We start from the raw sequence: 23,513 nt of genomic DNA on the forward strand, positions 1-23,513 counted from the left end.
CCAACTAATGCAACAAATTTAATTTTTTTCCCTTTTACACTTTCATTTCAAATGAGTTGCAATAAATGCGACGCCCTCATTCTGTCAACAACCATTTACTAATTAACCAACCTCTAGCCCTATACTTTAATGATAGTTGAAATTCCACATAACAGGTACTTCTAAAATGATTGTTGAATTATAAAAGGTCTTATATGTGCAAAACTGAAGAAAATATATAGATAATTTTTAAAGTTCAACTTAATTTAATTTTCAGTTTTGAATTCTCTCCCTTTACCTTCCCCAGTATGTTGAGAGAACAAAACCATTGCAAATCTGTTTAGTCAAGCAAAAAACAATTATGCATTCTCCATTTAATACCTCCACCACCTTAATATACTTCAGTCTACATTGAGTTCATCAAGGTTCTATCTGGAAATGGATAGCATATTTCATCTTGAATTCTTTGGAATCATGGTTGGCCATTGAATTAGCAATAAACTTTCTGCAAGTGAGATATTTCAAACCTATTTTAATGTATAGAACCACCAGTATAGAATAAGCATTCACAGACTAGCAGTTAACACCAAAATACTGAGCTTTAATTTATATGTTTCATAATGTTCAAAAGAACACATTTAAATCTATAAGTACCTTTGGGAGCTATAGTTTTATTTAATAGATGAAAACTGAGACCCAGAGAGGTCAAAAGGGACTTGGCTACAAAGAAGCTTTTTTATTTGCTTTGTGTACGCCTTTAGATGTATATATAGCCTCCTCACTTGGATCATGCTTCCTAAAGGCAGAGACCAGTGTATAGAGCACCAGGTATTAGTCAAGAAGACCTGAATTCAAAATCTGTCCTCAGATGCTTATAAGTTGCAGGACCTTAGACAAGTCACTTAATCCTCTTTGTCTGAATTTCCTCATCTGTAAAATGAGCTGGAGAAGGAAATTGCAAACCACTCCACTATCTTTTCCAAGAAAACCCTAATTGGGTTCATGAAGGGTCAGCTAATATCTGAAATTAATAACATCACCAATTTTTATTGCTAAACATTTCAGGAAGAGATAATTACTTGTTTCAGTGCTTTCTTCTACCTTGAAACATTTTAATATTTAAAAATATTATTTAATATTTTAACATATTATGGAATTATTGTTTAGGGAGAAACTTACATATTATGAATTTTGCTTCCCCAAGGCAGAAACTTTCTACTATGAGAACATTGTTAAGAGTTATAAGGGCTCCCAACCATTGTGTGGTTGGGATAGAGACAGATTCTTAGTCTCCCAAATTTTTAGTCCGAAGTCTATTCCATTACAATGTACAACCTCTTGGTATCCTTATAATCAAATTTCTTATTTCAACTTTCATAATACCCCTATGGGAGAAAGAGTGGCAGAGAGGATATGGAACTGGTCTTGTTTGGGAGAACTTGAATTCAAGTTTCATTTCTGAAATATATTATTTATGTGTCACATAGTATCTGGGTAAGTCATTTAACATCTGAAAATTCCAAGTAACACCCTAAGATTTTTAAAATTGCAGAAATGTACCAATCTGCATTGAATGCTATGTATTTGGATTAAATCAGGTCTGACAGGAAAAAATAGAAAAGCCCTATTAAGTGTATTCTCTTCATTAATATCACACTCTGCAGGAGAAAAATATCTTTTTATAGTTATATTCTACTATTTTTGAAGAAAGAATTTGATTTGTATTTGTATCTTCACTTTCATTTTGATTAATGAATTCTTCCTCTTAGTGTTTATTATTTTGTCTTAGAAATTTGATTATTGCATTTATTCAGAATTTTGGAAGAATTAACTCACAATGTAAAATATTGGCTTTATTTTAGTGCTTATTCTAACCTCTCAACTCATAGGTCCCTTTGAATACTCAGTTGTGATATACCCAGTCCTTATCCAGATCTGGTCTAACTTATTTGGACCTTACCTCAAGGGGAGATGAAAAGAGAATAGTCCTTTTGAGACAATGAAGTAATAAAGTCAAACCTATTTTAGATTACCTGTAAGGTATAAAGGGAATCAGTGTACTCACTAACCCTTATGACCCTTTGCTAGAGTTGCATTTTTGAATGGTATTTCAGCAGTCCTTGCTAGCCTTTGCAACTTGAAAGTAATTAACTGTTCTTTCAGCATGGCTACATAAATGCCTTAGGATGCTCTATAAAAGTTCCATTTCATGTCTTGGTTCAAGAAACAGTCTAATGATTTAAATTGATGCTAAATCATTTTTGAGTTAAATCAGATCTGTTTAAAGATATGGACAATTTCTGCACAAAGTTTTAGTTTATAAACTATGGAAGTTATAATTTTGACAATCTTAGAGTAAATTCCTAATCTTCAGAAGGTGAAACCTGTATTTATAGTGCCATATTTTGACTTTGTTGTCTAATGAGGTTTTTTCCCTTGGCATTAAAAATGTCACTCTGATGTATTCCCTGCCTCCTTTTCCCCTATAAAACAAAACAATGGATGATGTTTTTGCTGTTTTCTGAATGTGCTGGAATATACAGTTCCTTACTCTTCAACTTGATCTCTGAGGATTTACAGTTGAATGTACTGTAAAGGAAGGAGGTGATGCAGCAAATGGAAATAGACCAAAAACTAAACTATTTAAGGGGATTCACTTGAATCATTACCTCAGTGTATTTTTTCTGATACTAAGAGCAATGATACATTATTAGTAGAAATATTTAATATGACTTCTCAAAGCTATTACCTACCCTGATTTATTTTGAGGATATCATTAGCTCCATAGGTTACAGTGAATGAGGAGGGTAGAAGCTGGGCTGATGTACCAGGATGCTAACTTTCCCTTTCTAGATAATGATTTGGGAATGGGGAAGGCTTTTGTACCCACACAGAAAAATTCATGTAATGGGAGCAAGGTTGTCATTAGTTTACTTAAATTTTAACCAGGAGACGATATAGGGTTGTGCCTATTTACCTAGTTGTCACATGATTTCTGCAAAAATGCTTTATAAGCAATAAGTTCTGTCAAAATATAAGGGGAAAGGCTTTATTGTTGTGTATCAATCTTATTACTATATCTTCTATTAACAAAAGCAAGTGAGATTTTTATATGCATATCCAGAATCTACAATCCTAAGCTTATAGCTGTTGTTTGTCCTTTGTTCTTGAAGAGGATCTTAACATCAAGGATATGATGCCATAGCATGCAAGTGAATTGGATCAAAGGAAGGACAGGTGGAGTATGCAAAGTTACCAGTTTCAATTTTTCCTTTAGAGCCATTTGGGCTCAATGGACATATATGGATCAGGATGACTAAAGATGGTCCTGTATGTAGTGGAAGCTCTTAGCTTTTTAACGTTAGAGTTTTTAAGAGCTCTCAGTTTGACTGAGGCAATGTACATTTAGTGATTAAGGCTAGTTAAGTAAGAAGACAGAGAGTAGCCTCTTTAACCTAGTCAAAAATAATCAGTCTGAGAGAAGACCCTCAGGGATTCTGACCAAAACAGAAACAATTGCTATTAATATTTATTCTTCACCTATTAGGGACCCAAATAGTGATAATTGGGGCTTAAAGCAGAGGAATACTAAATGGTCAAAGGATTTGAACATGCAATTTTCAGACAAAGAAATCAAAGCAATCTTTAGTCATATAAAAATGCTCTAAATCACTATTGATTAAAGAAATACAAATTAAACAAAATCTGAGGTATCACCCTCACATCTATCAGATTGGCAAATGACAAAAAAAGAAAATGATGGATGTTGGAGGGAATGTGGGGAAAAATGGGACACTGGTGCATTGCTGGTGGAATTGTTAACTGATTCAACTATGCTGGAAAGCAATTTGGAACTATGCCTGATGGACTATAAAACTGTGCCTACCCTTTGGTCCAGCAAAATAGCACTACTCTATCTAAATCCCAATGATGTAAAAAAAAAAAAAAAGGAAAGGACCTATTTCTACAAAAGTATTTATAGCAGTTCTTTTTTGTGGTGCCAAAGAATTAAAAATCAAAGAGATAGGGACTGACCATGCAAGTTGTGGTATATGATTCTGATGGAATATTATTGTCTTATAAGAAATGATAAGCTGGATAATTTCAGAAAAATTTGGACAAATGAATTGATGCAAAGTGAAATGAACAGCACTAAGAAAATATTGTGCACAGGAGCAGCATTATTATTTGATGAAAAATTGGGAATGATTTAGCTATTCTTAGCAAGGCAATGATTTAAATCAATCCCAAAGGACTTATGATGAAGCATAAAATCCACCTCCAGAGAAAGAACTGATATTATTTGAATACAGGCTGAAGCATGAAGTTTTTTACTTTCTTTTTTCATTCTTTTTTATTCATTTAGTCTTGTACATAATGTCTAATATGGAAAGATTTTACATGATTGCCCTATATGTGCATGTATAAACAACAGCTATAAATTGTAGGATTATAGAATCTGAATCTGCATAGAAAAATCTCACTGCTTTTGCTAATAGAAGATATAGTAATGAGATTCATTAACAACAGTTGTTTACTGTCTTGGGGAGAAGGAGAGGAGAGGAGGTGAATGATAGGGGAGGCAGAGAATTTGAAACTCAATACTTCAAAAAAATGGAATTGACAAAAAAGAAAATATATTTAAGAAAAAAGTAGAGGAATCATCATGGCAACCAGCTAGGAACAATATCTGCCACATGCTAAGGTAGTTTAATTGTGGCAATAGAAATATGAGGAAGCTCCACTTATCTAGGAAGAACCTGAGCATTTTCTTGTTGTCTTCAAAGGTGTTTTCAAATCATGATGATTTGATGGGAAGTAGACTTGGAAAAAAATAAAATATTATCTCTAATTGGGAGGATTTCTTTCAAACTGTATTTGTCACTTATCTAGAATTAGAAAGGCAGCCTGGGCAGAGGTCTTTTTCTGGACAGAGGTCTGTGTAGAATGGTTTAACTTTCTTAAATAGGCTGATAAGAACACTAGTTGGAAGGTTTTGTAAGAAAATGAAGGTCCCAAAATTTATAAATCTCCAGATTTCAGCAATTATTAAAAGCTGTTTATAAGCTAATGTGAGTAAAAGCCTTTATTTATAAGTTCATTTTGAAATTATGTTTTATTATATTTAAGAAAACATTTTTAAGTCTTATGCATATTTTTTGGAAAGTGAAGATTTCTTTTTGGTTGAAAAAAATGCCTTTTTTTTGGTTTGATGTTTCAGAACCACCTGTTCCCATTGCCCCACCTCAACTTGCATCTGTGGGAGCAACTTACTTGTGGATACAACTGAATGCCAACTCCATTAATGGGGATGGACCCATTATTGGAAGGGAGGTGGAGTACTGCACAGCAAGTGGAAGCTGGAATGACAGACAGCCAGTGGATTCACCAAGTTATAAAATTGGACACCTGGATCCTGATACTGAATATGAGATTAGTGTATTACTCACCAGACCAGGGGAAGGAGGAACTGGATCCCCTGGACCAGCACTAAGAACAAGGACCAAATGTGCTGGTGAGTTACCAAAATGACTGAAGCTTCCTTTAACTTCCTTCCCTTGTGTTTTGTAGTCTAGATATCTCTATATGATTTATTCTTCCCAGCACTGATTGCTACTGTGGCTTAAGTGTCAAGTTACCTTTTGAGGGCAGTGTCTATAAATCTTAGTGTCTCAATGTGCTGTATAAAGTAGTTATCATCTACCACAGGACAGGTTTCATAGAGCAGACAGACCCATTTCCTCAGGATTGTAGAAATAACTATCTATATTTTTAATCAAAATATCCTCAGTAAAAATAGGTCAGATTTATTATTTCATTGGTTTAACATTTATAGTTAAAGTTATTATTTGCTTCCCCTGCCTCAAAAGTCCCCATAGGACTATGAAGGAAGATGAGGATTTCATAGAGGAGACATTTACCATTTGGTATTAGACCTACAGAAAAAAGGTGATTTTGGACTATAGAAAGATCACATTTCTTCAACTTCAAAAGTATAGATGACTGTGCTTCTTTAGGTTTTAATCTCACAACTCAAAATAGCAGGGAAAAGATGGAAAAATGTACCCATGTGTATTAAAACAATACAACCAAACATCCACACACATACAAGGATGAATGGTAAGAACACTGTTATTAAGATAATACTTTGTTGTAGAAAGAAGAGGCATAATATAATATTAGGACATTGCAATGTCATTTTGACATTTTCATTAGAAATCTGTAGGGTTTACTTTGATAAAATAAATGTTTATTTTAAATGTCACTTAAATGTCATTCTTTGGGAGATACAACCTTTCAGAAACAAGAATAAGTTAGATGCTTTTAGATAGAAAAGATAGTCCCTTTTGACTACTTGAGTATTTTCAATTCACTCTTTTGTAAATAATTTTAAAGCATTAATTCTATTGTGTATCTTTATAGAAGACAGTTTTATCATTAGTGTAGTAAATGTGTAGTAAATTAGTGTGGTAAAATGTGCAGATTTTTTCCTTCTAGATTTGGAAAATAGATACTCTAAGAATTTATAAGGCATATTTCTTCCTTAGTAGATGGATATCAAGTTCTTTCACTAAACTGTTCTAGTAGTTAGCAGATGCATGATGGCCACTTTTTGTTAGCACTTACATAGGAATGGAATAAGGAATAAGGACTATTATTTAGCTATTTGTGGTTTGTTCACTTTTAAATGATCCTAAAAGAAACTTTTTCTCTCTCTCCTTATCTTACTCATGCATGGCCTTCCAGTATGAAGTACAACCATTCCTGAACTTTGGGAGGAAATAGTGGAAGCCCATCATTGATTTGATTTCATAATAACAAAGTTTACATCCTGAAAGTACTATAGGATTTGTGTTTTGGAAAAGTCCAAATTTATTCAATTCAAATTCAATTCAAATTCAAATTTATTCAATTAATCCAAATATATTTGTGATTTTTTTAGTTTTATTATATATTTTGAGATGTTTTGTTATATCCTATATCATCAAATTGTAGCTGACATTCAGAAGTTAAGTAAATGAAAGAGTTTGGGTCTGAATACAGAATAACCTGAGCAGGGACCAAAAGGGTCATTTGATTCCACCTTTATAAAAACCAGTATGCCATCTCTAGCATACCCAACAAGTAGTAATTCAGCCTTGTGTGAAGACCTTTAGTAAAGGGGACCATACTATCTCTTGAAACAATTAATTCTACTTTGGAATTATTCTAATCAAAAAGAAACTTTTTTTCCTTTAAACAATTCTTGTTATGACTTCTACCCATTACTTTTAAATCTGTTCTTTGTGACTAAGTAGAATGAAATAAATCTCATTCCCACAAGATATCCTTTAAAATATTTGAAGCAGTCATCATGGTTCACTGGTATCTTCTCTTTAGGCTAAATGTCCCTTGTTGCTTCAAATGATTTTCATGTGGCATGACAACTTTCATTATTCAGGTTGCTCTTCTCTACATGCTCTCCAACATGTTAATATCCTTGCAAGATGCAGCCCTTTTCAACTTCCAAGACATAGAAGCTATGACACTTTATGTAGTCTAGTACTGTGTTATATCTATTTTTTGGCTTTTTTGGTGATCATGGATAGTTCGATGGTTTTAAGTGCATTATCTTACTTTGATTTGTCTCCTCTCTGCTCCTGGTTTTGTATCTCTTACCTCCTGAAGTAGCCATTATGTATATATATGTCTGATAAAACTTCATAAAGAATTTCATAGCATTTTTCCATATTGTAATATAGTTGATAAAAATGAAACCTTTAAAGAAAAAAAAACAAACATTCTTTATAATGCTCAAATTCTGAGGGATTAACAAGGGGTGAAGACTTGATTTTGAAATGATCTTTCTTGTAGATACTGAGTATGTGTTAAGACAAGATATCTGCGGTCAATCAGTCCAGTGGTAGAAATAATAACATTTATAATTTTTTAAATGGTTGATAGCATTTATAGGAAAAAGTCTTTGTCTTCTAATGCATTAACATTTTATCATTGTGATTCACGAAGCTATTGAGGATGAAAAATACAAGCATTGTCACTGGTGAATAAAGTGGTCAGGGAGAGATAGGGAAATGAAGCTAAATGACAATAATAATTAGGTTTCTTTAGAGAAAAAAACTAAAACAGGGCCGCTAGGTGGCGCAGTGGATAAAGCACTGGCCCTGGAGTCAGGAGTATCTGGGTTCAAATCCGATATCAGACACTTAATAATTACCTAGCTGTGTGGCCTTGGGCAAGCCACTTAACCCCATTTGCCTTGCAAAAACCTAAAAAAAAAAACAAAACCCTAAAACCAACCCAGATTTTGGCAGTCCTGTCTCAACTAGATGTATCTCAAGGAGGTCAATATAGAAAAGAAGTTCTCATATGTGCCATAATATTACATTCTCATTTTTGGTAGTGTTAAAGTTCTAGAAAGTAGATTCCCATTAATTGGGGAGTAGCTAAACAAATTTTAGTCTAGGATTGTAATAGAGAATATTACTATTCTATAAGAAGCAATGAATATTAAAAATACAAAGTTAGGAAGACATAAGAACTGATGTAAACTTATCAGAAAAATAACATAGTGACTACAAAAAAAATTAACCAAAAAGAATAATAAAAACAAATGATTGAAACTATGTACCATGAAATTTTAATAACCAATCTTGATCCCAAAGAAAGAATAAAACAAAATTCTTCCCTCCCAACTCCTGGCTCCCTCAACCAGCTCTTATAAATGAGAAAAGGTGAGATCATCTATAGGAAACAATGCGTGCAATATTAAATTGGATTCATGTATTGATTAGTTTGATAATACTTGTTTTTTTTCTTATCATTTGTCAAAGGAGTTGATTCTCTGGAAAGGGAGAGGGGTATGTTGGATAAAAGATTACAAAATAAAAGGTATCCATCAAAACTGAAAAGAGAACAAATGGATATCACTTTATCAATATGTGGGAATCTCTATGCTTACTCCATGAGGTAACCACAGAAATATACTTTATCCATGAATATATACAGATTTGTCAAAGTATATGGCACATGTATGTATCTATGCTCTATATGGATTGCATAATTGATTGCATAGACTTCTAATCATTTATTAGACTACTTCTCAACAGCAAGACTTGGATAGCTGAGATAATGATGGATAAACTTTTTTTTATTGATACATGTCAAGATGAGTACTTTGAAATGTCTAAATTCTTTTTCTTTTTTTTAGAAAACAGAATTCATGGGATTTCACGAATTCTATTCACCATGAAAGGTTATAAACAATGCCTCTGGCATCACATCTTTAAGGGCTGTCAGTACTCTGGAATGAGATTGGTCAAAAAATTAATCTCTGGAAATTAAGAACTCTTATTTTTCCTACTTATATCATTGATTTCAGTTTTTTCTTTAACCGTTCTTTTGAATCTTTTCAGTTTGGAAATTATTCTCATTCCAATAGTATATCAATATACCCATTTTCCCACAGTCACTTCAATATTTGTCATTTTTCCTTTTTTTTTTAAAAAATCAACTTCAGGGGTGGCTAGATGGCAAAGTGGATAGAGCACCAGCCCTGGAGTCAGGAGTACCTGAATTCAAATCTGGCCTCAGACACTTAATAATTACCTAGCTGTGTGGCCTTAGGCAAGCTACTTAACCCCATTGCCTTGCAAAAAAAAAAAAAAACAACTAAAAAAAAATATCAACTTCAAAGACCAATGATGAAGCATACTATTCACTCTGTAGTCAGAGAGGGGATGAACTAAATATATAGAATCAAACACACATTTTGATATATGGCCAATATGAGAATTTATTTTGCTTGATTATGCATGCAAGGATGGAGGAGGAAAAATATTAATAAAAAAAAGTAATTTAAAAGTATTATCCCTGAAGAAAGATGATAAGAGGCAAGATAACAGTTGAGTTTTTGTTATTTTTGTGTAGCTTGTTAACATTTTACAATCTTATAAATTGGGCCTCTTTTATTATTCTTGCTCCAACAGCAGATTAAAAAAAACTTTTTTGTTGCAGTTGACTTTTTTAAGAGCCTAATTCCTTAGGAGACAGCTTTCTTGTCTTTATCTTGTGGGCATGGGCTGTCTTTTTTCTCATATTTTTCTTTGCATATATTTTCCATTTTGTAATTTTGCATATCTCTTGAAAGGCTACTCATCAACAAGTTTCTTTTATTTGCCTGGATACATTATTTCTTTGCGCTGAAATAGTGATTATGTTGCTCAACTCTGATTTTACAATAGAATCTGTTATTTTTTGGTGAACTGTTGTTTTTTTAGTTGTGGAATGATACCTGTTTTTTTCCCCTAAAATTTTTAATATTAGGGTTCCTAAGGATAATGATCTTTAGGGACAGCTAGGTAGCACAGTGATTAGAGCAACAGTCCTGGAGTCAGGAGGACTTGAGTTCAAATTTAGCCTCAGACACTGCCTTGCAAAAACCTAAAAAAAAAAAAAATGTTGCTCTTTAAATAACCAGAATTCCTTCATAAACAGTTATGAATTGTAAGAAGTGATGTTTACTTTCTTGCTAGGTTTACAAAAACTTACACACCAAAGTTCCATATCAATGAGGATTAATTTCAGTTTTGAAGATTTGCTCATTTATATTCTCAGGTTATATTATCTGTCAGTACACATGTATTAAGCACTTACTATGTGCCAGGAACTGTGCTAAGCACTGGGGTTACAAAAAGAGCCAAAAACTTTTGCAAGAAGCTCAAAAATCTAATAGGGAAGACTACAACAAATAAATATTTACAAACAAGCCATATGGAGGGATATTAGGAAATAATTAAGAGAGGGAAGGCACTAGAATTAAGAGGGTCTCGGATTTGCAGGAAGCCAGGAAAACTAGTAGGCAAAAATGGGGAGGAAAATGATTCAGGTATGGGGGACAGCAAGGCAAAAATTCATTTAATTAAGATTTATTTTATTTTTTGTCAATTTGTAGTTGTGAAAAGAAAAGGAAATTGTTCCATTATTCACTTAAAATTGTGACTTTTTTAAAGCCTGTTTCTGGTTTTAGGGAATATGCCAAAATTTGTGTTTGAATAACATTAAAGATTGAATAATGTATTCCTATTATAGATATTACAATTTCTGTTAAATGTAAATTATTTCAATACTTAATGGATAATTTTCTGTTAGATTTTGAAGACTCTTAGAGGAAATATTATTAATCAAGAGAATGATTCAAAATTTTGTGAAGGGGAATCAAGAAAAATGAATACTAGTCAGGAGTGTGTTATAGTCAGCTCAAAACAGCTCAAAACAGAAATCAAAATTTCTATTCATTTCTAGTCCTTTTACCACATATTCTTGAAAGTCCTCTATTTCATTATCTTTTTTTAATCTTGAAGAATTATACTCATTTTTGCTGAATGTTATTTTTGCTTATTTTTCCAACTCCTTTGCCTACTAAGATGTCATATTCCAAGTCCTCCACTCTTTTAAAGTGTGAGGTGCTAAATCTTATATCCTGACTAAAACTGCACAGTTACTTTCAGGCAGCTTTCATCATTTTCTCTTTTATCAGGGAAGCTCTGAAATTTGGCTTAATATTCCTGGGAATTTTCATTTTGGAAACTCTTCAAGGAGTAATGGTTAGATTCTTTCAATTTCTATTTTACCCTTTGGTTCTAAGATATTGGAAGCAGCTTTCCTTTATAATTTCTTAAAATGGGATCCCTGAGATTAGGTAGCAATGGCTGGTCCTCTATCCAAGAGCGTTAAGTATTCTTGTAATATCTTTCTGGTCATTTGTTCAATCTCCTATCTCTTGACTGAGAATTCTCCTAGCTGCTGCTATTGTCATGGCAAGTTCCAAGGTCCACAGTTGGTGTTTTTCATATTTTAATGAGGGAGAAAACATGTAAACAACTATTATATGCAGAATCCCTAGGGTAAATGTGAAGTAATCTCAGAAGTAATTTAATCCTAGAAACATTTAATATCCATGGACTTCAATTTCTCAATAAAGGAACACAGTGTATAGAGCTCTGGGCCTAGAATCAGGAATATGCATTTTCCTGAATTCAATTGTGACCTCAGATACTTGCTAGTTGTATGATACTAGGCAAGTCACCAGTTATTATTTTCATTTATTTATTTTCATTCATTCATTCATTCATTCATTTACTTATTTATCATTGTTATTTAAATAATTTCTCACATGCAAATCATTTATTACTGGCATTCTTTGCCAATATGTTGCAGGCTATTCATACTTACCATGAAACATTTCAATTTGTTTTACACATAATATTAATTTCACCTAGAATTTAGTGCACAAGATTTAAATTCATATAGCACACCAAGAAGGTGGAACTTATGTAATAGTGAAAAGTTTGGGATCCTTAAAGTATGTAGTTTCTGAACCTTGATTCAAGCCAAACAACTATTTCTTGATTCTGGGCTCACTCATTAGTCTTATCATGCATAAATATTTGAATTTACACTCCTAAATTAGTTGAACAAATAAGCTGAACTGACTGTTCATGTACCTATCTGAGGAATATGCATTTTTCAACTTTTTTTCTTTTCATTGTGGATGTAACCATTGATCTTTTTCACATGGAAGCATATTTTAGTGAGATAGCTTCAAGTATTCTTGGGATTGATACAATTAGCACAATGTCATTTCTGCACAGAAGTATTTGATGAATCTTGCCATTGATAGGAAGTCCATAGAACATCTTTCCAACACTGGTAGATAAGTGAACACATATCCTTAATTTACTAATAATTTCCTATTGCCTTTATCTATAGTTGTTATAACTTAATAGTTTCTAAATTATTTTAATGTTGTTTAAAGAGAATACAGTTTATTTTGTTGTTTAGAAGCAGGCTGTCTAGTACAATGATTCCCAAACTTTTTTGATCATGTGCTCCATCAATAATAATTTTTTGGTCATGACCCTTCAATGTAGATTGAAGTATATAACTATTCATATATTTATATTAATAGTTTACTTATTTATAAATTCTATAAATGTATGGATATATGTATGTGTAAATATAATTAATACTTGCATTTATAAATATACAAATATATAAATGCATAAGTAAATATACACACATAGACAACTGAACTGATGATTATGTAACTTATAAAACTTAGACAAATTTCCCAGATTCATAAACTCAACATAATCCTTGACTTCTTATTCTCCATCATACCACAGATCCAATTCACTGTTAATTCTTGCTTTTTCTATCACTACAACATACCTTACTTTCTCTCTACCTATAAAACTACCAGTTTAGTTCTTCCAACCTTCTAAGATGGTATTCTCCCAATTGTAGGGAAGTAATCCTTTAAACTCAGCTACATTTAACATTTTGCCAGTCTGATTAGTTTCTTCCAGGGATCATTGCACACCCCTACCCCTCCTACTCTGAGATTGGGAAGGCATTTTAGTTCTTCCATAGCATAGTCCCAGATTCAAAGTCCATAGCCCTACCATTTGCTTGAATCCTAAGCACCCTCCTTTTTCCAGGGCTTCCTTATAAGTTTGTCTGACTTTTTAGCATCTAGCCTAGAATTCTGGTCCCCAGACAAAGGAAACATACAAACCAAAATCCATCTCCAAGTCCCTTTCTTGGGGCCATTACGTAAAAGAGGAGAGCAAGGGAAGAAAGCCCTACCCCAATTTAGTTCATGGTGCCTACACTATGGTAAACTTGACCATGCAACAAGAGAGAGAGTGTCCTTGTTGTATCTACCCAGCCAATCATAAATGACTGCTATCATCTAAGGTGCTGGAGAATGCAAGCAGTCTTTTTCCAGAAACAGAATCCCTCTATAGTAGATTTTCTGGGCAGGTGCAGACAAAGCTCTCATGAGACTCGTATCCTCTCTTTGTAAACATAAATAAATAAATCAATGTCATCTAAGCCATTAAGTGATAGCTTGATGGAAAAAATGAGTTTTATGGGGTTGCACTGAATTTCACAGTGTACTTCTGGCCTTAAGAGTTAAGGTAAAATGCCCACAAATTATGACAGCAATAATGATGGGGAAGGTGTGACATGATGTCCTGTTCTGTTTCTTAGAATTAACATAATTAGACTTTTAAGAGAAGAATCATTATAACTTTTTAATTACTGTGATAATTGTATTTGGTATAGTTGCTCCCTCAGGACCTGATGAAATCCTTGGGAGACTTAAAGCAAGATTTCAGTGAATTAATAGTTTTTTTAAAGTCTTAAAAATTCTTGTGGCAATTTGAACTCTTTGGGATCTTTCCCTAGATAGGTATTCTTTAGGCAGGTGGGGTAGGGGGTAAAAGAAATAGGAAAGAAAATAAAGATATTGGTATGATGTCAAGAGGCATAGCAGTTTTGCAGATATTATACTTATTCCCTCATTTATCTGGAGCTAATAGTGACATATCAGAGATAAATTGGTTTAAAATATGTTATTAGTTTTTAAATTTTATTTGTGTTTAGTATTTACTTATTAAGGGCAGCTAAGGTAGTAAGATGGCTAGAATTTGGACCTGGAGGCAGGAAGAAATCTAGTCTAAGAATTTCCTAGCCAAGTGATCCTAGCAAATCACTTAATCTCTTTTTGTCTCAGTTTCCTCACCTGTAAAATGAGTATAATAATACCTATTTCCCAAAATTATTGTGAGGATCATATGAGATAATATTTGTAATTTGTAAAGTAGTCAGCACAGTGCTTGGCCCAGAATAAGTACTGTGTAAATGCTAACTATCATTATTGTTGTTGTTGTTAATGAGAAAATTTCAGATTACATATATATTTAAATCTGCATTTTTAAAAGCAAACATAGATATTTAAAGCTATAATTTCTAACAATTCCAGCAAAATGAGTTTTAGATATTTAGTATATTATAATTTCTCTAGCTCCTATACCCATCTATTTTCCTTAACACAAATTGACGTAGGCTGGAATAATAGTAATAACTTCTATACACTTGGATTTCTTGCATATAGACATATCCATTTGGGAACCTAAGTTGAAGCTTAAAGGACCACACTGTCCCAAGTAAAATAATGTCAGCAAACCCATTTTTTTTAAATCTATGAGCAAAGTTATTCAAATTTTCATCAACACAGGTTTTAAATTATTTTCAAATTAATTGAATGTATTTGAATTGATAATTCTTTCCAGTGAACCAAATGAGGTGATTCTCAGGGCAACCCATTTTAAAGCTCCCCTTAATATTCTGTGTACTTCAGGAAGGGAGATGAACTTCCAATGTTAAGACTCTGATTTTTAAAATACTAAATCACAGTAGATGGGTAGTGGTATGTATCTCTGTCCTGAGTTATACCATATAAAAAGTCACAGTGTAATTAATGATTTCTCTTTAAATATTCTGAGGGGGAAATTCAATGAATCTAAATACACACATTTTTTTTTCCAGTGGAACTCTCAATATTTGTCATTTAAAAAGAATATCAGAATTTCTCCCCTTTTCATGAAAAAACAGTGGATAGTTATGTAACAAATAGTTGAAAGTCACAGTTTGTTAGCCTGTGTAATTGGACATACACTGTTGAACTAAAAGCACTCTGGGGAAGTGGGATCATAACTAAGTGTGCCTTATTCAGAGCTAATAAAGACAAAAGAGCTAATTGAATGGGGTATAATTTACTTTTAATTTAAGTTTATTTCCAAGAGAAAAAATTAACAGTTTCCTAATTCTCAAAAAAAAATCTGCCAAAGGGCAACATATTTTTAATGAATTTGGAAGATATCAAAATAATAAAATTCTTTTGAAAATGTAATTGTTTAAAGGGCATAAACTTTATTACTCCTATAAGACCTCAGATGTAAATACTGAGCATTACATTATGTATTGCCCCATTGTACATATGTCAGAAGTAACTTAGCATGATGAGCAGCCTTGGATCCAGAACCTCATTCAAACAACTAGTAACTGTGGGACCCTAGTCAAGTCACTTAAACTCTGAGTTCTCTAAGCAATTTTCTAAGAATTTTAAGAGGCAGGGAATGTGCTGTCTGTCCTTCAATTTGCAATTAAAATGTTCTTACCTGGGTGTTTCCTACATCACTGAAACTGAGGCCCCATTTCTATTCTTCACATACTTTTACTGGTCATCCTCACCTTTTGCTTCTTCCAAATTTACCTCTCCTTAAGTTCAAAGTAGTTATATTAACTCCCATGCCCCAGTTCATATTGGATTAAATCCAATGTATGTAATTTATACTTTCAGTGATCTTTCAGTGGTTTCCATCAGTATCTGATCCCAAAGGCAGAAGGCAAAAATAGTATGTGCTTTCTACTTCTTGCCTAATAATACTTTGTCAATTCTATAAGAGAAATTTTTAAGGTTTTTTCCCCAGAAATATGCATCTTAATGACCTAATAATTTTTTATGTTTTTTTAAAAATTAAAATATAATATTATGGGATAGCTGTCAATACAATAAGCCCTCTGGCAGTGAAGGGAAAATAATAATTTAATGGCATTTATTTTTTCCTGATGTGTTTTATTTGATGAGACATTTGCCCTAACATTGTAGCTTTGAATAAATAGTAGAGGTAAAGTCTTGGTTTCCAGTTAAACAAAAATTTCCTGGGTTACCTATATTTATAAAGTCACCATTCTTTGTCTGGACCTTAACACCTCTTTCCTATTGTATTAGTCTCCTGATCAGCCTCTCCTTAACTCATATCCACTCCTTCCAACTCACAGCCAATCTGATTGTCATTCCATGATTCACCCTGTTACCTAAAATAGGAGCAATGGATAGAGTGTAGGCCTTGGAATCAGAAAGATTCATCATCTTTAGTTCCAATCCAGTCTCTGATGCTTACTATCTGTGTGACCCTGGACAAATCCCTTAACTATGTTTACCTCAGCTCCAGATCTCTAAAATGAGCTGGAGAAGGAAATGACAAACCATTGTCTTACCTTTGTCAAGAAAACCCCAAATGGAGTCATGAAGAATTGGACATGACTGAAATAACTAACAACAATACCTAAAAGAAATAGTTCTCAATGTATAGTCTGCACATCTCAGAAGCCCTTTCAGGGGGTCTAAGAGGTCAAAATTGTTTTCATAATAATACCAAGTGATTTTCCTATTAAAGCACTTCTTCCTTTTCCAACTAATTATGTGTGAAAAGAGATTTTCTCTACATACTTCAACAAAAGGAACATATCACAGCAATGAGAATTTAGTTGTCTTCCATTAAGCAGACATTAAAGAGATGTGTAAAAATATATAAAATAGGCACACTTCTCATGATTTTTTTTTTGGAAAAGAGTTTTTTTCATAAACTGCCTTGTGTTAAATTGTAATAATGGATTTTTAAATGAGTTAATAAATATTTTAAATTTTATCCATTTTAATTTCTAATGAGCTAAATATTGATAAATATAAATCATGGAAACAAAAGTTCTTTGAGGTCCTCAAGAATTTTTAAATATAAAGGAGTTCTGTGATCGAAAAGTTTGAATCATTGACCTAAAGGATAAAATATAAACTCCTCTGTTTGGTTTTTAAAACACTTCACAACCTGACCCAAACCTGCTGTTTTCTTTTCTTTTTCTTTTCTTTTTTTTGCAAAAGATCATTTATTTTAACATTTATCCATATGTACATGTACATTTTTAAGTTACAAATTCCCTCCTTCCCTCAGTGGTGAATAGTCAGGTTAACATTGTATATATGTTTACAGATTAGTCATTTTCAGTATGAGGAATTAGGATTAAGGGAAAGAGATATGTAAGAAATAATTTTTATAAAATGCTATCAGATTCTGAAGGGGTTTTTTTTGTTTGTTTTTATTTTGTTTATTTTTTTTCTTCCTCTGAATGGAGGTAACATTGTCCATAGCTGGTCTAATATGGTTGTCCCAGTTCTCTGAACTGCTGAGAGGAGCTGCTTCCATCAAGGTTGATCATTTCACAATGTTGTTGTTGATGTGTACATTGTTCTTTTGATTCTGCTCCCTTCACTCAGCATCAGATCCTATAACTCATTCCATGCTTCTCTAGAGTTTGACCATTTCTTATAGAACAATAATATAATATTCTACAGTATTCATGTACCATAACTTGTTCAGCCATTCCTCAATTGATGGCCTTCCCCTCAATTTCCAATTCTTTGACACTAAAAAAGTTGCTTAGAATATTTTAGAACATGTGGGACTTTTCCCATTATTTATGATTTCTTCAGGATATAGACCTAGAATTGGAATTGTTGCATCAAAAGGAATGAATATTTTTATTGCTCTTTGGTCATAGTTCCATATTGCTCTTCAGAATAGTTGGATTCATTCACAACTCCACCAGCAATGCATCAATGTTCCAATCCTCCCACAACCTCTCTAATATTGATCATTTCCACTTTTTTTCTCATCTTAGCCACTCTGGTAGGTGTGAGGCATTTGGGGCATTTTTTCAGATGATTATATATAGCTTTAATTTCTTCATTTGAAAAGTGTCTATTCATATCCTTTGACCATTTGTCAATTAGGGAGTGGCTTGTCACCTTTTAAATTTGATGTAATTCTCTATATATTTTAGAAATGAGACTTTTATTAGAACTCCTAGTTGTGAAAATTGTTCCCCAGCTTTATGATTTCCTTTTAATTTTGGCAACATTGATTTTATTTGTGCAAAACCTTTTTAATATACTCAAAATCATTCATCTTGTAGTTTATAATGCATTTTAATACATATTTGGTCATAAATTTGTCCCCTTTCATAAATCTAATAGATAATTTCTTGCTCTATTAATTTTTCTATGGTGTCACCCTTTATGTATAAATCCTATACCTATTTTGAACTTATTTTGATATAAGCTGTGAGATGTGGTTCTATGCCTAGTTTTTGCCATACTATTTTCCAGGTTTCCCAACATTTTTTGTCAGTTAGTGAATTCTTATCCCAGAAGCTGATGTCTTTGGGTTTGTCAAACAGTAGATTTTGTAGTCATTTAGTGCAGTTTCTTTTGAACCTATCCTAATCCATTGGTCAACTAATCTATTTCTTAACCAGTGCCAGGCAGTTTTGATATCTTCAGCTTTATAGCATAGTTTTAGATCTGGTAGAGCTAAGCCACTTTCCTTTACATTTTTTTCATCAGTTCTCTTGTTCTTGACCTTTTGTTGCTTCAGATGAATTTCATTACCTTTTTTCCCTAACTTGGTAAAGTAGTTATTTGGTAGTTTGATTGATATGACATTGAATAAGTAATTTAATTTGGATAGAATTGTCATTTTTATTATATTAGCTCAACCTAACCATGAGAAATTGACATTTTTCTAATTATTATACAGTTTCTAGGTTCGTCTTGATAGGTAAATTCCCAACTATTTAATATTGTCTATAATTAATTTAAATGGAATTTCTCTTTTGATCTCTTGCTTTGGACTTTGTTATTTATTATATAGAAATATTGATGATTTTATATTCTAGTAGTTTGCTGGATTTGTTTTTTCAAGGAGTTTTTTAGATAATTATCTGTTGCTCTAAGAATACCATCATACTGTCTGCAAAGATAGTAATAGTAATGCTGATAATGATCATCCTTGTTTCACCCTTAATTTTATTGGAAATGCTCTGAGTTTATCCCCATTACATATAATATTTGTTGATGGTTTTATTTATTTAAGGCAATGGGGTTAAGTGACATGCTTAAGACACAGCTAGACAATTATTAAGTGTCTGAGGTCAGGTTTGAATTCAGGTCTTCCTGACTCCAGAGCCTGTACTCTATCCACTATACCACCTAGACACCCCTGTTGATGATTTTAATATAGAAACTATTTATTATTTTAAGGACAATTCCATTTATTCCTAAACCTTCTAATGGTTTTTTAATAGAAATGAATGTTGTATTTTATCAAAGGTTTTTTTTTCAGCATCTATCGAGATAATCATACTGTTTCTGTTGGTTTCACTATTTATATGCTCAATTATGTTGAGTGTTTTCCTAATATTGAACCTGCCTACCTGGTATAAATCCTACCTGATCATGGTATATTATCCTAGTAATAACTTGCTATAATCTCATTGCTAAAATTTTATTTAAGACTTTTTTGCATCAATATTCACTAGAGAAATTGGTCTATAATTTTCTTTGTTTGTTTTGGTTCTTCATGGTTTAGGTATCAGTTCCATATTGGTGTCATAAAAGGAATTTGATAGAATTTCTTCAATTTTTTAAAATAGTTTATATAGAATAGAAATTAGTTGTTCTTTAAATGGTAAAATTCACTTGTAAATCCATCTGGACCCAGAGACTTTTTCTTAGGGAATTTATTCATGGTTTCTTCAATTTATTTCCCCTGAAATGGGGTTATTTATGTATGTTATTTCCTCTTCTATTAATCTGGCCAATTTATATTTTTGTAAATATTCATCCATTTCACTCAAGTTATCAAATTCATTGGCAAACAGTTTGGCAAAGTAGCTCTGAATTATCTCTTTAATTTCCTCCTTATTGGTGGTTAGTTCACCCTTTTTGTTTTTAATACTGGTAATTTGGTTATATTCTTTCTTTTTTTTTAAATCAGATTAACCAAAGATTTGTCTATTTTATTACCTTTTTTTCATAACATCAACTTAGCATTACTTATGAGATCAATGGTTATTTTGCTTTCAATTTTATTAATCTCTGTCTTGATTTTCAGAAATTCTAATTTGGTATTTAAATGAGGATCTTTAATTTGTTCTTTTTCCTAGCATTTTTAGTTGCATGTCCAATTCATTGATCTACTCTTTCTCTATTATATTCATATAGACATATAATATTTTCCCTCAAACTGCCTTGGTTGCATCCCATAAATTTTGGTGATACTAATTAATGTCATTTCTTGGATATAATTATTTATGATTTCTATTATTTGCTGTTTGATCCACCCATTATTTAAGATTAAATTATTTAATTGCCAATTGAGTTTTAGTTTATCTTTCCATAATCTTTTATTACATGTAATTTTTATTGCATCATGATCAGAGAAATATGTATTTATTATTTCAACCTATTTTTTTTAATTTCATTATATACATTTATTTGTCAAATTGACCTTCTTTCTTCTCCCTTAAGATTTTTTTCTCTTCTCTATATTCCTTCGTGGGATTTATGTTCCATATCTGGAATCTGCTTCATTCTTATGTTCATTTCTTAGTCTAAGGGTGAATGATTATCCATTGATTGCTGATTGCTCCCATCCCCATATGAAAGTAGGAATCCTTTTCAAGTGGGAATGCTTGATTAAATCCATGAATCAAAATTCATGCAATAAGAATTCTGCTTTGATTGGATGTATGACTTGGACATGTTCTGAAGAGTCTGTGTGCCACCAAGAATGAGTTAAGAATCAGGAAAAACTTTTGAAAGTCTGATAATGGAGAGGAAGGAGCTAGGTCATGCAAAACTGAACCAGGAAGGGGCAGCTAGGTGGCATAGTCGATAGAGCACCGGCCCTGGAGTCAGGAATTCAAATCCAGCCTCAGACACTTAATAATTACCTAGCTGTGTGGCCTTGGGCAAGCCACTTAACTCCATTTGCCTTGCAAAGAAAAAAAACAAACATAAGAAAAAAAGAACTGAACCAGGAAAGAACCAGAAGCCCAAGAGTAATCATTGGAAGGAAAAAGAGAAAGAAGGTCCATGGACCTTACAAGTATCTTGGAGCTGAAATTTGACTGACACTACCAGCTGCCTCTTTTCCTCAAGGACTGAGGGAAGTCCCAAGAAAAGATTTTCTGCTTCCCCATCATTCCCCCGGTGTCTGTCTGTCAACAATATTATAGCATATTTTGCTGCTGATTTACTCAAATGTTTTCAGTAATCTGAATTTTACCAATACCAAAAGATGCCAGGAGTTTAATAGAGATTGATTAAAAGATAAAAATAAAAGTCAGAATGAAACCTCTGTTCAAATGTTAGAAATTTTCATAACTAGTTCAAAGCAATTGTGATTTTGTTTAATATAAACTCTCTAGGAATCACATAAACCTGAGCTGTCATTATATTTCCCCAAACTTAAAATGTGCTAAAATTATCATAATTGTTTATTGGTTTTTCAAATGTGTCCAACTCTTTGTGACCATCACTTGGGGTTTTCTTGGCAAAGATACTAAAATAGTTTGCCATTTCCTTCTCTGACTTGTTTTACAAATGAGGAAACTGAGTCACACAAAGTTAAATGACTTGCCCAGAGTACAGTAGATGACCTCGGTGTCTTTGATGTTTTACCTAACTCTAACTCATCCACAGGTTTTGCTCATTTCCCAAGACCATTTTACTTGGGTCTGCTACAGCTTCTTACTGTCAAAGGTGAAAGTTAGGTGAAAGTGGATACCAAAGATAGAAAAGCAGCCCTACAAAGGACTCAGACAGTTCTCATACCCAAGGTGCAAGTACTTCCTAAACACTCCATATATCGAAGTTCCTTTGAAGAGATACTGATACAGTTTCTTAAACCTAATTGTAATATTAGAAACTACATTTAGGTCAATAGAACATGAGTGAAAGTTTTCCTTAGGTGCTCTCCTCTGAATGAGGAGTATACATATTAGTTCATCAACTTTGTAACATGTCTTTTAACTCCTTAAAAGGTTTGTAAGTTCTTTTCTTGGTTTTGGATATAACTCAATATAAATCAAGTGCTGTATTTACTGCAAGGTATAGCTAGAAGAATGATCACATTTGCCACCCTAAGCCCAGATTAATATTTAATTATTATTAAGTTTCATAATATTATTTATTTCTAAGTATATAAATGTATATGTAAAAGTGTACCTATATATCTATATACTTATAAAATCCTTTATCTATTTCTATGTATAAAACCTGATTCATGTAAGAACTGCTATCAAAATTAGTGATTATGGGGGCAACTAGGTGGCGCAGTGGATAGAGCACCAGCCCTGGAGTCAGAAGTACCTGAGTTCAAATCCGGCCTCAGAAACTTAATAATTACCTAGCTGTGTGGCCTTGGGCAAGTCATTTAACCCCATTGCCTTGCTAAAAACTAAAAAGCAATTAGTGATTATGGTCAAAAATTAACTTTAAATTTCTGTGCTGTTGCATCACAAAGTTCCAACTAAAAGAAAACCTAGATCTCATTCTGTTCTCTTCCCTTCATTTTACTGATGAGGAAACTAAGGGCTTTATGGATTTGTCCAGTGAAACATATGTGGAGTTACATCCTCTGACTCCAAAGAGAGTAGCTTTTCCACTGCACTGCACACTCTCTGTTTTGTGGATTATAGACCATCTAGAAAGTATGAATGATGACACAATGCCAAAACTAATCATTGTAGGCAAATTTTAAAAAGCACTAGAGGATATTTTTAGAAACAGTGGAAAGATGAGATCTACTTGAGAGTATGAAAATATCCTTCCATGTCTATGCTTACATTTTACACAGATGAATTTTGAGATAGATAGATAGATAGATAGATAGATAGACAGACAGATAGATAGTTAAAGAGTTGGCTCTGAATTATTCAGGTGCTGATTTTCCATGTCCTTTGTATTTTTCCCTCTCTAGCTGCTTAAGTTGAGACCATTT

General features: G+C 32.7%; 1 protein-coding gene across 1 annotated transcript in view; it reads left to right on the forward strand.

Annotated features, from left to right (window-relative positions):
• Nucleotides 1-23,513, forward strand: part of PTPRM (protein tyrosine phosphatase receptor type M) — a 1,090,562-nt gene that overhangs the window by 438,376 nt on the left and 628,673 nt on the right. The window contains exon 7 of the mRNA XM_074202077.1: nt 5,201-5,494. Coding sequence (XP_074058178.1) covers nt 5,201-5,494 — 294 coding nt within the window. The remainder of the gene's footprint in view (nt 1-5,200; nt 5,495-23,513) is intronic.

The sequence above is a fragment of the Macrotis lagotis genome, chromosome X, assembly GCF_037893015.1.
Source record: "Macrotis lagotis isolate mMagLag1 chromosome X, bilby.v1.9.chrom.fasta, whole genome shotgun sequence".
In the NCBI taxonomy this organism is placed as follows: Eukaryota; Metazoa; Chordata; class Mammalia; order Peramelemorphia; family Peramelidae; genus Macrotis; species Macrotis lagotis.